Below are 14,260 nucleotides of genomic sequence, written 5' to 3' on the forward strand. Positions count from 1 at the left end.
GTTTTTTAAAAATCAAGCTTATTGTGTTTGATGTAAGCTATTTATGGATTTTTGCATATTTAGTAGCATAAAAATATTATTAATGATTATGAAAATTGGCTTAAGGTGACTGAGCATGTGTGCACTGCAAGCAGCACAAGGTCAAAGAGCCATATTTAAAACCATTGACAGACCTTACTCTCCCTGACTACCCCCGAATATTTGCTTGAATGCTTATGAACATTGGAGAACTCTAGTGGCATGAAGGCTGGGCCTTGGCAAGTGAGAGATTCTGGTTGGTGCTCCTTGGAGCATGAGCAAGAATGCAAAGGAGATCCCACAAGCCTGCATCTAAAGTACCAACTTCTGGAACCTATCTGTATGCAGGGGTCAGTAATTCTGATCTGACAGGGCCTTCTTTGTGGTGGCTCTCAGACAGTGGAGCTCTCTCTTCTCTGAAGTGTGCAATGTGCATGCCTAGATGATTGTTGGCATCTGTCTGTCTGGAGAGCAATGGAAGAATGTGCCATTGAGGGTAAAGTCAAACTGTGGGAGAGTATGTCTATACTCTATGGATTTTTTAGCAGGCTTTAAAAATCCATCTTTCCCAAAGTATCCCCCCCCCCGAATTCTGTTATAAAAAAAATTAGTTGCTTTGCTAAGCTTTTATAGCTGTTATGCTTCATCTTTTAGTAATTGTCAATGCTACTCAGTGTTAGAAACTGAAATATGAAAGCGAGGAGCTAAATGGCACCTTAAACCTAGGTTATGGGCGCAACAATGAAATGGCTAGGTGCTTTTTTAATAAAAAGAATACAAAGCTGAAAATGAATGAACTGCAGCTAAAATGTTATGTTCATTTTTCACATGGTCTAGTCCTTCCCCTGCCCACCCTCCTAAAATTCTTAAGAGGGTCTCTTCTCCAGTCTTCAGAGAGTAGCTGGAAGTGGGGAGGCAGAAAAAGGCCCTCCTTTCCTTCCACTCTGCACTTTTAATCTGAAATCTTAGGCGCAGTACTGTGCCCAGAGCTCAGAAACGGCTTGCACTAATGAAATTCCCTGTTGCAAAATGCGCCTAGGACAATGGGAATTTTGAACACTGATGCTACTGCTTCATTAACTTTGTTTATAGCTCAGTGGCTTAGAGTGTGGTGCTGATAATGCCAAGTTTGCAGGATTCATCCCCGTGTGGGACAGCTGCATATTCCTGCATTGCAGGGGGTTGAACTAGACTCCAACTGTAAAGGTAAAGGTAAAGGGACCCCTGACCGTTAGGTCCAGTTGTGACTGACTCTGGGGTTGCGGCGCTCATCTCACTTTATTGACCGAGGGAGCCGGCGTACAGCTTCCGGGTCATGTGGCCAGCATGACTAAGCTGCTTCTGGTGAGCCAGAGCAGCGCACGGAAACGCCGTTTACTTTTCCACCAGAGTGGTACCTATTTATCTACTTGCACTTTGACGTGCTTTTGAACTGCTAGGTTGGCAGGAGCAGGGACTGAGCAACGGGAGCTCACCCTGTCACGGGAATTTGAACTGCCGACCTTCTGATCGGCAAGCCCTTCCAACTGTACAATTCTGATTATTTCAGAATCTTGCATTTCTTCTACACACTGGAGGCCAGTCCATTGAAGTGAATGGGGCCCTACCCTACAACCAGTCCAAGGGGAAACATTTGCCTTCAGCTTCTTTCTGAAGAAAGAACCTGTAGCTTTTTCCTATCTCTCTTTGGCACTTCAGTTTTTAAGCGGTGTTGCTTTAGTTGTCAGGCTGAGTCGATCGGCTATGTGGTGGAAAGGTGACAAAGATTTTAAAAAATTAAAATAAAACCTCGCTTGGTACAGATGACAGTGGTAGTGACCGAAAATTTGGATGCAGTTAGTCCTCATTGGTATGCCAATACTGGTTCATCGTAGTCTTCTTAAAACAACAACACATGTTTAGGCAATGTCTCATGGTAACGAGTTTAATTCTTTCCCAGCGGTGCAGTGTTTGGTGATGTATAAATAACCTCTTGCACGTCTTTTTGTCCCTCCCTTAAAAGCAAATCCGCTCCGTCGAAAGGTATATCAGGAAACTGGAATTTCATATAAGCAAGGTAAGGGCTTATATTCTCTGTCTGCAAGGTGAATGCCATGATATAAACAAATGTAGGGCAGGAAAAAAAATACTTTTTGCCATAGTCTGTTTGAAGGCAAATCACATTAGGTGCTTTCTAAAGCCACAATAGCTCTCTTTGCAAAAGGAGGAGACCTTTTTTTCTTTTCTTTTTTTCTTTTGCGGTGCCTCCATGCAGAGTGATTACTGAGCGCAGCCCAGGTTTAGCCTGTAGAACCAGTTTGTATGCCCTGCCAGCATATTTGGAAGAAAGCAAAACTGCTTGAGGTCGGAGAGAAGGGAAGGAAGGAGCCATGATTATCTGCATGACAGCTAAAAGAAGGCGGGCTATTGCTCTTGTGCCAGGAAATCCCCAAACCACAGAAATATATATATTCCTCTCTCTATTTTGCTGGGTTCGTGACTAGTTCATGAGGACTAGTCTAATTCAAGGCCAAGAGATTGCTCCCGTCCTATTATAGTCAGCCAAGAATAAATGTTAAAAGTATATCATCCTCCACTGGGAGGAAGGGAAAGGAGAATGTTAGCCGCTCAGAGACTCCTTCGGGTAGTGATAAAGCGGGATATCAAATCCAAACTCCTCTTCTTCTTCTTCCTCCTCCACTATTCAGTTAACAGCAGAAACCTTTTCTGTTGAGATCTGGGTTTGACTTGCTCTGATTTCATGTAAACATTTCGTTGTCTTTTGGATATACTCGCTGCATTGACTCTGATGAAGTAATCTGAGGAAGAAAAGGTCTCTTTCAATAACTGTGTTGGCCATTGCACTTTGCAGCACTTTGATGGCTTCCACTCGGTGGTGCCGAGACTAAATATTCTTGTAAAGAGGCACAAAAGCAGCAGCATGGCATCATGCCAAGTTCATCTGTCATGCAAAGAATTGTTGCGTGTCATGAGCAGGATTGTGCCTGACATCAAAAGGAATCAAATGCCCTTAACTCTTAGAGACAGGACCCGGTAGGTTTAAGTGGTGCTCAGCAGACCCCCCTTTGTCTGACTACTTTAGAAAGCCAAATAAAGGATTTTAAAATATTTTGTGCAGAATTACCCATTGGTGCTTTTGTTGGCTTGAATGAGGGGTATGCCTTCATTAAGGGTTTATGGATTTTATTGGCCTTAAAATTAGAGCAAACTGTGCTTTAAGGTTGCACATTACAGTGGTACAGTTGTTCCTCTTTGGCATAAGCATTTTCATTACTGCCATATGCACTCAAATTTTACAGTGGGTATAGCATCCTGTTACATGTCAGATTAATCCCTCCTTATTGCCACAGCTCTGAAAACAGGCTTTGTTTGTGGGTGCCTGAGTTGGATTTGAATGTGGACAGTAGGTCAGGTTTCTTTAGGCAAATTGCCCTCTCCTCAGTCAACCAACCTCCCAGGATTTTCCCACATTGTCCTGTGCTCCACATCTGCCTTGCCAACCAGGTGTCTCTGGAATACAGCTCCTGTCTATCCAGCTTGGCGTGCTTTCTAGGGTTGATGGGAGTTGTAGCCCAAAACACTGGCGTTTGGTGAAGGCTGCTCTGTGCCTGGCAAGATGGACTGAACCTTGGACTTTGGTGTTCTCCCAATGAATAGCATGAGCCAAGGCCTTTGCAGATTTCTTTTGCCACAAGAAAGCGGGTAGTTAGATTGCAGAAGTGTCCCAGCTCAGTTGCAAAACATTCATCATGCCTCAGGTTCCATCCGTACCATTTCCAGCTTTAAAGACCTTGGGTAGGGTCTCTGCCTGAAACCTTAGTAACACTGATGGAGTAGACCAGTGTTTCCCAAACTTGGGTCTCCAGCTGTTTCTGGATTACAGTTCCCATCATCCCTGACCACTGGTCCTGCTAGCTAGGGATGATGGGAGTTGTAGTCCAAAAACAGCTGGAAACCCAAGTTTGGGAAGCACTGGAGTGGATCAAGGGTGACTAACCTGTGCACCCCCTGCAATTGTTATTGGACACCCATCAGCCTCAAGTATTCAACAAGACCCGATCTTGACTTTTCCTACTTGATTTCACTGAGTATGATCAAGCCAAAGACAATACTTTCAGCTCCCATTGGTTTTTGTTGAAGAGAGCGCATGCTGAACACTGCAATTCAGAGAGTACCTTGGATTGTAAACTTTTGAAGAAAAACTCCATTCTTATAAAACAATTGGTTTTATAAGAATGTGTATAAGAATGTTTTTACTTGCAATATTTCCATATATGAGCTCTGGGAACATAAGAAGCTGTGCTGGCTGGCAGTGGTTCTGTAAGGTTTCAAGCAGGCGACATTCACAGCTTTATCTGGGTAGACCAGAGACTTGGACTTTTTGCATTCAAAAGCATGATAACTGTAAGGCATCAAGCATTGTTGGAATGAATTCCAATCTTTTTACCTTTCTTCCCCCTCTTTTTTAAAAAGGTAGATGAATTATATGAAGCTTACAGCATTCAGTGCAGGTTGCGAGATGGTGCTTCAAATATGAAACATGCCTTTTCCATGTCTCCGTCCACAAAAGCATCGAGAGAGAGCCTGGTGGAACTTTATAAAAACCTTCAAGAATGCACAGAGGTACAATTACTTTTGTATCTATCAATTCTTCGTAATCCACAGGTTTTTGTGTGTTTTATTTTAACGTTGACATTGACTGTTCTTGAATGTCACCCTTGTAAAATCTGTCTGGAGAGCACTTATTACATTTATATTCTGTGCCGCCTAATGAGGATGCTCTGAAATGTGTGATTACATCACTCTTATCGGCTTGATGCTGGCGAGTTTGCAACGTGTTCAGTATTAATTTTGCCGAGGACAATATGAAGGTGTACTAATGTATGTTTCTTTTCTACCAGTCTAATTTTCATGGCTTCCCCACAAAATCGCGGGAGCTGCATCTTGGTAAACAGGCTAAGAATTGTGCCAGAGATCCCTAGTCTCCCTCTCTGCGGAACTGCAGCTTGCAAGGTCCTCGGGGGGAGACATAATTACCATTAAAAATTTGAATCTGTGGTGTGAATCTCCTCTTAGCTGAATTTAGGACTCTTTTCCAAATTCTGTCTGTTGTAAGCAGATGAAACACAGGAAGCATTTCTGGGGAACCATAATAAAGGAGTTGCAAGCTTACCTGAAGAAGATCCCACCCCCTTTTAAATGTCCAGGGATTTTATTTATTTTTCACAATTCCTTTTTGCATGGCTTGCATTGCGGTATGTGAAATGGTAATGAACTTGCTTAACTACTTCCAGGAAAGATTTTCTTTGTAGGCTGTAAATCTGCCAGCTCTTGCCTTTTCCATCCATGTCTATGCTGGGATGAGTCCAACAAGTAACTTAACAGGCAGAAAGAAGCCAATGCATGTTGGTCATTTTGGGTTGCATTTAACGGGGCATTCAGGAGACCATTTCATCAGTGCAACAATTCTTCCAACCACCCGGAGAAGACTGAGGGGCAGTGGGTTACAGGAGGGGAGAGAATGGGGGAGATCCTGTTGCGCTTGTGCTAATTGGTGCCTAGCGCAAATATTTGACCATCACTCTGAAATGCTAACTTGTGCTCAGTGCCATTTTCTTTCTTTCAGGATATGTGTCTGATAGAGGGTACCCTTGAGGTGCATTTGGGAGAGTTTCACCTGAAGATGAAAGGTAAACCGAACTTTTTACTTAGGGGTTTGGCATCACTGGGCATGAAGAACAAATCCTGGATTCAAGAACAGAATTGTTGCATTGCTTCTCTTTTCTACTACTGCCCCCTTGAGAATAAACCGGTGTGGTTCTCAAACCAGCCATTAGTTTTTCACTATAGATGTTGCCAGGGAGTTTGGGATGAGGCACAGGTTCTTATGAAACTTCCATTGAGTCTTCTGCCAGTAACTGAATAGCATCAGACATCTTCAGAATCAAGAAGCCAACCCACTTTTGGTGGTTCTAATAGTAAATTGCTACCATGTAATAATCATATACAGTGGTTTAGAGCAGAGATGGGAAACAGTTTCTGGCTGGTAGGCTGAATGCTTTGGTCCTCCAACTTCCATGATTTGCACTGCCCACCTGCCAATCACTTGAGGGCACCATGATGCCAAGTGAAACATATTTATTTGCTCACGTGGTTTGAAATGGGTGGCTTTGATGGTTAGCTGGTTACCAGTGCTTTAGAGTGTTCAAAGCACCCTTGTATCCTTATCCTTCTTTTGTGTAAAGGACCAGTTGAAAGTGAGTAGCTGAAGACGACATGCTACAGAGAGATGCATGTAACTTCTTGCTGACTATTTAAAAAAATGAAAAGCAGCCACTTCTTTTAGAAGAGGGTATGATTTTGGCAAAGGAAAAGGGATGGCAGGAGAAGGGTTAAGAACATACTCCCTAAAGACTCTTCTTCTTGTCTTCATTGCAGCTTGCAGTGGCTGCTTTTCATTTAAAATAAAATGTCATTTGAACATATATGCAGCTCTCTCTGTAGTGCTGTTTTCTGACCCTCATTTGTTCTCTCAAGAGGTTGTCCCGTATAAGCAAGTCTGGTCTGTGCTCTGGAGTTATTTACATCCGTAGCAATTATCTGCTGGATATAGTTTATTTAAAAACAAACCTTGCCACCACCTCCCCATCCCAAGAGATTTGCTCACCCATAAATCTTCCTTGTGGCATTTACTTGAAGGGACGGTAACCAGAACTGTTTTGAGATCTCTAACAATTTACGTTAACGGCTTCTGTTCTCTGAGTTGATGAAATTCCTTCTGTGCTTCTTTCCAGGGTTAGTGGGATATGCACGTCTCTGCCCAGGGGACCAGTATGAGGTATAGTATTTAGTAGTCCGATTGCAAGAAGTTGCTTGAAGGTGGCAGAAGGGCTTCAGCTCAGTGGCAGGAAGCCAGACCAATTCAGTATTGTCTACACTGATTGGCACTGGTCTTCCTGTGATTCAGACAAGCATCTCTCCCAGTCCTACCTGGAGATACCAGGGATTGAACCTGTGGAGCTTCTGCTACAGCCCTTACCTACATAGTAAGGCACATGCTTTGTTCGCAAACAACTCCACGTTCCATCCTTAGCATCCCCAAGTAAGGCTGTCAACTCCAGTCTGACATCCTGGAGAGATTCGGTCCATTGGTGTAGATAAGCAATGGGATCCTGCAACTCTCCAGGTCTTGCTGGGCTCCCTGACCATTAGCTGTGCAGACGGAGGATGATGGGAGCTGGGAGTTGAGCAACATCTGGAGGGCCACATGCCCAGTGGCGTAGCATGGGGGGTGCAGGGGGGGCCGGCCGCACCGGCCGCAACATCTGGGGGTTAGGGTTAGGGGGCGCAAATCCACGGGTTAGGGGGCGCAAATCCATGGGTTAGGGGGTGCAAATTACTTGCCTTGCCCCGGGTGCTGACAACCCACGCTACGCCACTGCACATGCCCCCCTATTTATGGTGCATGGAAGACTGATCTAGACAACCCCTCATTTGAGTTGGTACAGAGTAGCTTCCTATGTCCATATAAAAAGAAATCTAGGATGCTGTGGAGATGGATTGAGCCTCCAGAATGCTGAATTAGGTTGTTGCCTCTGGTTGGATAGAAGAAAGAGAAAGCATACCAACTCATATAATATGCAAATAAGACATAGCATATTTGCATATTTTAATAGTTAAAATGGTTTCTTGTTCAGCACTTCACATGGCTGGGAATTGCCTCCTGTGTGCTTACCTAATTCATGATGGTTTGATGAAACTTGGATTATATGTTTAAAGGTATGCATGCGTTTATGTGACTTGGATAGCTCAGTCGGTAGAGCACGAGGCTCTTAATCTCAGGGTTGGGGGTTTGAGCCACACGTTGGGCAAAAGATTCCTGCATTAGTTCAGGGGTTGGACTAAGTGACCCTCAGCCTTTGGCCTGATCCAGTAAGGCTCTTCTTATCAATCTTTTGAGATCCCACAAATTAAGTCAAAATGCATGTTCCTCCAAAACCTTGGGTTTTGTTTTTTAGGTGTTTGTACGGCTGGGGCGCCAAAAGTGGAAACTGAAAGGCCGAATTCTGACGGACGACAGTCAAACTTGGGATGAGGAGGAAAAAGTTTTCATACCCAACCTTCATGAGAAGTTTGAAATCAAGGTAACGGCACGTGTTGACTCTTGCTAGCAAAGGCAGCTGCCTGCTTCATGTTTCTCCCTAAAGCTCCTGAAGCAAATTTCATAACTGTTTGCTGAAGGCCCAAATGTTAGCTTCTTTGAACCAGCCATAGCTTCACTTCCTTGCCTTTCCTCAACATTTTATTTCTTCTGTGTGGCAACTTTGGTATGATACATCCGAATCTTGAAATTCTGGTGCTTAGTGATCAAAGAACGGACTGGAGAGCCTGTATTTAAGACTGGGATGCAATGAACATGAATATTTGATGTAGGACTGAGGGACTCCAGCACTGGATCCATCAATGACACAATGACATGGCACTTTGAGGGGTGTATGGCATCAGAGTAAACTGGCAGATCTTCTTGTCAGTCGAGTTTGAATTGGTGAGTAGGAACTAGTGGCAGGAAGCGGTCCAGTCATCTGACCAGAACTGTACTTCTGACAAGCTTGCATGCAGGTTCACACAGCTGCCACCTGTCAACACACCTGCAAGTTATCCAACATGCAGTGAACCTCTCTTTTGTGATGAGTTACTGTGAGCCAATCAAACCGAGTGAGGGACTCACCTTACTCAACGTTGTTTTGAAACCAGCTTCCCACACGTCAAAGCTCTGAATTTGACTCTTTCTGAAATGCGCTGTTCTCTGAAATGACAGTCCACTTGGAGCTTTCAAACTCTCTGAAAGAACTGTTGCAACACTCCTTATTTGCTGGCAGTGAGAGTGCTGGAGATGGGTAGAGTCTCATTGAGAGGAATTCCTGATCCCTCTCCAGCAGAGCTTTTGGAATGTGTTTAAAATGTTCCTTTATTTGCTGCCTCCCCTGCTCACTCCGTGTTGAGAGGTTAATTGAGATGCACTGTGCAAACACTGTGAGAAAACATGTGAGTCTTGCACTTTGCCAGTGAAGATGAGTCATCTCCAGATTCAATGAAGAAGCGATAGACTTGGCTTTTGTGCCGTTGGCAGAGCTCAGTCCCACACGTTTTAAGATTTTCTTGCTTTCTTTAGCCCATAACATTTTAACCATGTTGGGGTGCATTCATATGCAGGCCCAGACAAGGGGGGGGGGCCCATATGGGCCACTTGGCCTGGGCCTCCGATTCCAAAGGCTGCTTCGGTCAGCATATTCACAATCGCAGGGGATGCACTGGGGCAAACGTGGAGGTGCTAAGGCTGCGGCGGTGGGAGGATTCCCTGGGGCCATGGCTGGCAGCGCAAGAGAAAAGCTTCCCCGGCGTCCAGGGCGGGTCTTGCTATTGGCTCCACAGAGGAGCGTGGAACAGGCACCGGGTGGGTGGAGGTGACCAAGGCTCCAGCAGCCAGCGCGCCATGAACGTGATGGTGGACCATGTTTTTCATGCTGTTAAAAGTTAGTGAGTTTTTGTTTGAAATCTTGTTTGCCAAAAATTAAAACCACACGTACCTTAAAGATAAGTGTGCTGGCTTTCTTATCGCTATTTTTTTTTTTTTTGAAAATGATGAAAAATTGATGAAGATGTGGCCATTTGTTTAAAATTTTGTTGACTAAGCCAGGAATATTACTTGCATATAGCTCAATGAGGATAAAATTTGGTGGAAACCATGTTTTTTAAAGAAATAGTGGCTTATGAGCAATAGTGGCTTTCTCACAAGCATACATCTTTTTTAAGAGTAGAATAAGAAGACGGAGAAGGGACGCGGGTGGCGCTGTGGGTTAAACCACAGGGTCTAGGACTTGCCGATCAGAAGGTCGCAGTTCGAATCCCCGTGATGGGGTGAGCTCTCGTTGCTCGGTCCCTACTCCTGCCAACCTAGCAGTTTGAAAGCACGTCAAAGTGCAAATAGATAAATAGGTACCACTCCAGCGGGAAGGTAAACGGCGTTTCCGTGCGCTGCTCTGGTTCACCAGAAGCGGCTTAGTCATGCTGGCCACATGACCTGGAAGCTGTATGCCGGCTCCCTCGGCTAATAAAGCGAGATGAGCGCCGCAACCCCAGAGTCGGTCATAACTGGACCTAATGGTCATGGGTCCCTTTACCTTTACCTAAGAAGATGGAGAAGTTTTAATTATAATTATAATTTAATTATAATTAATAGTCAAATTTGTCTACTTATAAATAGATTTATATACTTATTTATTTATTATTTATAGACTTACTTATTTTTAAGGCTTCAGTTATCCCCATAGTAAAAAAACAGGGGGGGGCACATTATCTACCTGGCCTGGGCCTCTACCTGGCTCTGCAAGGCCCTGTTCATATGGGCTTTCTCATCAGTTCTCTAAAAAGATCATCAGGTCAGGTGTTAGCTTGCATCATTGGAACGGACTCCCTGAGAAGGTGCTGGACTCTCCTTCATTGGAAGTTTCCAAGCAGAGGTTGGATGGCCACCTGTCATGGATGCTTTAGTTGAGATTCCTGCATTGCAGGGGGTTGGACCAGATGACCCTTCGTGGTCCCTTCCAGCTTTACAATTCTAGAATTATATGAAGAGCAGCCAATATGGTGCCCTCCATTTGTTGCTGAAGTACAGTTTTCATCATCCCTGACCATTGGCCATGCAGGCTGGGGCTGATCAGAATGGAAACTCAACAACATATGGAGGGAATACAGTCTTTCAGATAGCTCGGACCTAAGCCGTGTAGAATGAGAGAGAGAATTATTGAGGTTGGTTAGGTTGCACTTCTGCTGTCATCTTGTTGACCCAGTGAGGGGCAAGCACAAAGTAACCTCAAGCACCTGACTGAAATGCTTCTTTGCATTGTTCTATGATTCAACGTTCTGTGATTGTGGTTTTATTGCTATGCCTGCTGCTAATGCAACTACCCTCTCTGCCTTGCTCTGTGCCCTGGGCTATTGCAATTACCCTGACCTGTCTTCCCTCAGGCCCTGGGCTAGTATTTTGGCAGCAAGAGAAAAGCAAGTGTGCAACTTTCCAAAGTCTGTGTGAGCGTGCTGCTTCTACCCCATCCTGTTGTGTTTCTGCAAGAATAGGGGTCTCTTATCCTTTCTTTTCCAATGCTGCCCTTCTCCCCCCACCTCCATCGGGTCTCATCCAGTAGAGATAAAGGTGGCTTTGCCATAATCTAAGCAGGAAGTTTTTATGATGCTTTGGCCTATCTGGAACAGCGCAAACTCATATATCCCGTAACCCTTGATCTTGGCGCTTCTACGAACGGTGTCTTGATGTCTCACCCAGAGATAACCGGCAGTTCTCCTGCTTGCACAATGCAGCACTGGGTGCTGATGTTAAAAGGAAGGAGAACAGCATATTCCAAGCACATTAAGAACTCATCGCACCATCCAAGTACCTGAGAAGTCTCTCTGAGTGTTGAAAGCTTGTAATAAAAACACAGCACTGTTTGTTATGTATGCCTTGTACCAGAGCAGCGGTCTGTATGGGGATACAGCAGTGAATAGTTTGCACTACAAACTTCTGTATCGGTTTATCTCTCCTGGATATTCAGATTCTGAAATCTGAATATTCTACCTTGATGAAAGTGATAAGATCCATTAGAAGTCTCTTACACCCTTAATGGAACTACAGTTCTTTGGGGCTCCTGGGGAGAGGAAGTGACTTGCTTGAAATCTGTAGCATAGATACATCCTGTGTAATCTCCAACTGTTCTGAATCTGTTTTTCTCACTGGCCTGTTCACACTTAATGGCAAGCTATGATTGCTGTGAATGGGAAGCGTGTTGGTGCACAAGGATGAATTTGCATGTGTCTTGATTTGCTTTGCCGGATGGAAATGAAACCCAAGGGCTGGCTTGGTATTGGCTTCGTCTCATGTTTGTCTGGGGAGAAACAAACTATGAGTGCAGATTCATGCCTACTGCTGAGCTTGCTCTCTGTTTGGTGTCTCCTTCTGGTTCAACACAGGCAGGAGTGGGGCAGGTGCTACTTGAGTTGTGCTCAAGTTCACAGTAAACCATAGTTTGTTCAGACTAGAAATGGAGAACTCGTGGCCTTAGAAACATAAGAAGCTGCCTTATCCATTGATTCATTGATTTAGCTCAGTGTTGTCTACATTGACTGATGGTGGCTCTCCAGGATTGCCAATTGAGTTCTCTCCCAATTCAACCTGGAGATGCTGGGATTGAACCTGCATGCTATGCCACTGAGCTATGGACCTTCTGCTCCAAAGGGGACCACAACTCTCATAATCCATGACCATTGGCCATGAAGGCTGGGGCTGATGGGAGTTGTAGTCTAGCATCTTCTGGAGAGCCATCACTGGTTCACACTATGGCTTACCATTATGTGCCAACGAGGCCACTGTGGGTACAGCCTTCTGGTATGCAGTGAACAGGTATGGTTTGCCTGGAATCCAACCATTCTGTTCTGCTGAAAGTTGAGATGCTTTTATTTTGGGCTGTTACGCCACACATTTATCCATTTATGATAGGATCGGTGCACATGTGCTCTGGGAGATGCATGAGAATTGAAATGTCTTGGGCAGAAGACTTCGCTACTGTGCTGTAGACGGCATGTTCATGTACCAGTTTCCATACCCAGAGGCTGGTACCCTTGACTGATAGCACGGTATCCTTTGTTGTTTTTGTTGTCCAGGTCACAGAACTGCGGGGACTTAGCACCCTGTTGGTTGGCATGGTGACATGTGACGGCATCGACTTCTTCACAACCCAGCCTCAAGCCATCATTGTGGATATAACTGAACTGGGCACCATCAAACTGCAGCTGGAGGTCCTCTGGAAGTAAGTGTGTCTGATTCTGCTTGCTAAGATTGCAATGTGTGCTGCGCCAACTGGTAGCATGAAAAGCAGTTTTATGTGGTCCTGGGTAACATGGCCACCATTTCACTATGAAGGACAAGCTGTATAGTGAATCTGGTGGTTTCTATGTCTTTGTAAGAGAGAGAATGTGACCATGTTCAGATGACCATATTCATCTGAGGCATGTATGAGCTTTATGTCCTTTCAATGCATGCGGACCCTTCACACATTTCTTCGCCACAAGCACAACTCAAAGCAGGGGCAAAGCAACTCACGCTCTGTTTGTTCAAAGCTGCAGTGCTGGTGGACTTGGGGGTGGGGAACATGCCCTTGAGCTCCCTCTTCTATCCGCTGCATGTGTGAATGAGAGGAAGTGCCGCCAGTGAGAATGGCATTGCTGGCCAGTAGAAAGCCCCCAAATGAGGTTTTCTAGGGAGGGATGGGGCTAAGCTGGCCTGGTAGCCAGTGGATCGCAAACCAGGCCTGCTGCCACCATATGACAGCATCAGACCCAACCTGGGCTTACTCTATGTGCCATTTTCATGTTAGCACATCAACCTGCCTGCTTCCTCCATCTTCCACCCTGACCACGTGTGGCAGGGCTTTGGATGCAGTGATTGCTCTGCAACTCTGCAAGTTTGAATGGCTTTCAGAGCCTCTGATAAACTATAGTTTTCTCTTTCGGCTAAAGCAGCTTGGCGTTGGTTTATTATCCTGGCTTTCCGAAGCTGGCACCTGCTGAAGTTTGATCAGTTACTTTTGTGATTACCCAGCCACTGCACCAGTCAGGGTTAAAATTTGTCTGCTGGCAAGGCAGGGAGATGGTAATACATAACCAGTAATGCATAACATAGACTACAGACTCAGGATTGTAACTTAAACAAACCAACCAACCCGTCATTTAAGTCATTAGTATGATTATCTTTGCATAGAAGATCGTGCTATTATGAAAGAAGATAAAAGCAATGTAAAGCAATGCAATATGGGGCTATAGTGCTTTAAGTAAATAATATGGATTAAGAATAGCATTATGTTTGCATTGACAATGCAATCAATTGTAGTTGGTTTTTACCTATCCTGATTGAAGATTTGGGCTCCTGAAGCCCAACAACCGATCTTATTGAGAAACAGAATTTCTAGATTTCACAGGATATCTAGGTTTCCTAGCTTGCTTAGTATTTTGGAATAAAGTTCAAAGTTGCGTATCCAGAGCTCTGAAGCAGCACGTGCAAAAGAGTTAGGCAGCAAGGCTAGGAGAAAGAGAAAATTTCCCAGGACAGGAACTGGACCAATAGGGTAGAATTTGCCACCTTTCACATCAGTTTTATTACTTACATAAGTGAACTTGTGTAAGTTGTTGACTT

The 14,260-nt window shown here is 44.6% G+C and overlaps 1 protein-coding gene across 4 annotated transcripts in view; it reads left to right on the top strand.

Moving 5' to 3' along the window:
- The window catches only part of RIPOR3 (RIPOR family member 3), a 105,894-nt gene that overhangs the window by 59,341 nt on the left and 32,293 nt on the right, over window positions 1-14,260 (top strand). For all 4 annotated transcript variants that reach the window (XR_014527283.1, XR_014527284.1, XR_014527285.1 and 1 more), the window contains exons 6-11: window positions 2,021-2,074; window positions 4,492-4,641; window positions 5,645-5,708; window positions 6,813-6,856; window positions 8,037-8,162; window positions 12,733-12,878. Coding sequence is in view for 1 of the 4 variants with exons in the window: in XM_083508000.1 (XP_083364126.1) it covers window positions 2,021-2,074; window positions 4,492-4,641; window positions 5,645-5,708; window positions 6,813-6,856; window positions 8,037-8,162; window positions 12,733-12,878 (584 nt within the window). In the remaining 3 variants the exon portion in view is untranslated. The remainder of the gene's footprint in view (window positions 1-2,020; window positions 2,075-4,491; window positions 4,642-5,644; window positions 5,709-6,812; window positions 6,857-8,036; window positions 8,163-12,732; window positions 12,879-14,260) is intronic.

This window comes from Podarcis liolepis, assembly GCF_965112155.1.
Source record: "Podarcis liolepis genome assembly, chromosome: 6".
In the NCBI taxonomy this organism is placed as follows: domain Eukaryota; kingdom Metazoa; phylum Chordata; class Lepidosauria; order Squamata; family Lacertidae; genus Podarcis; species Podarcis liolepis.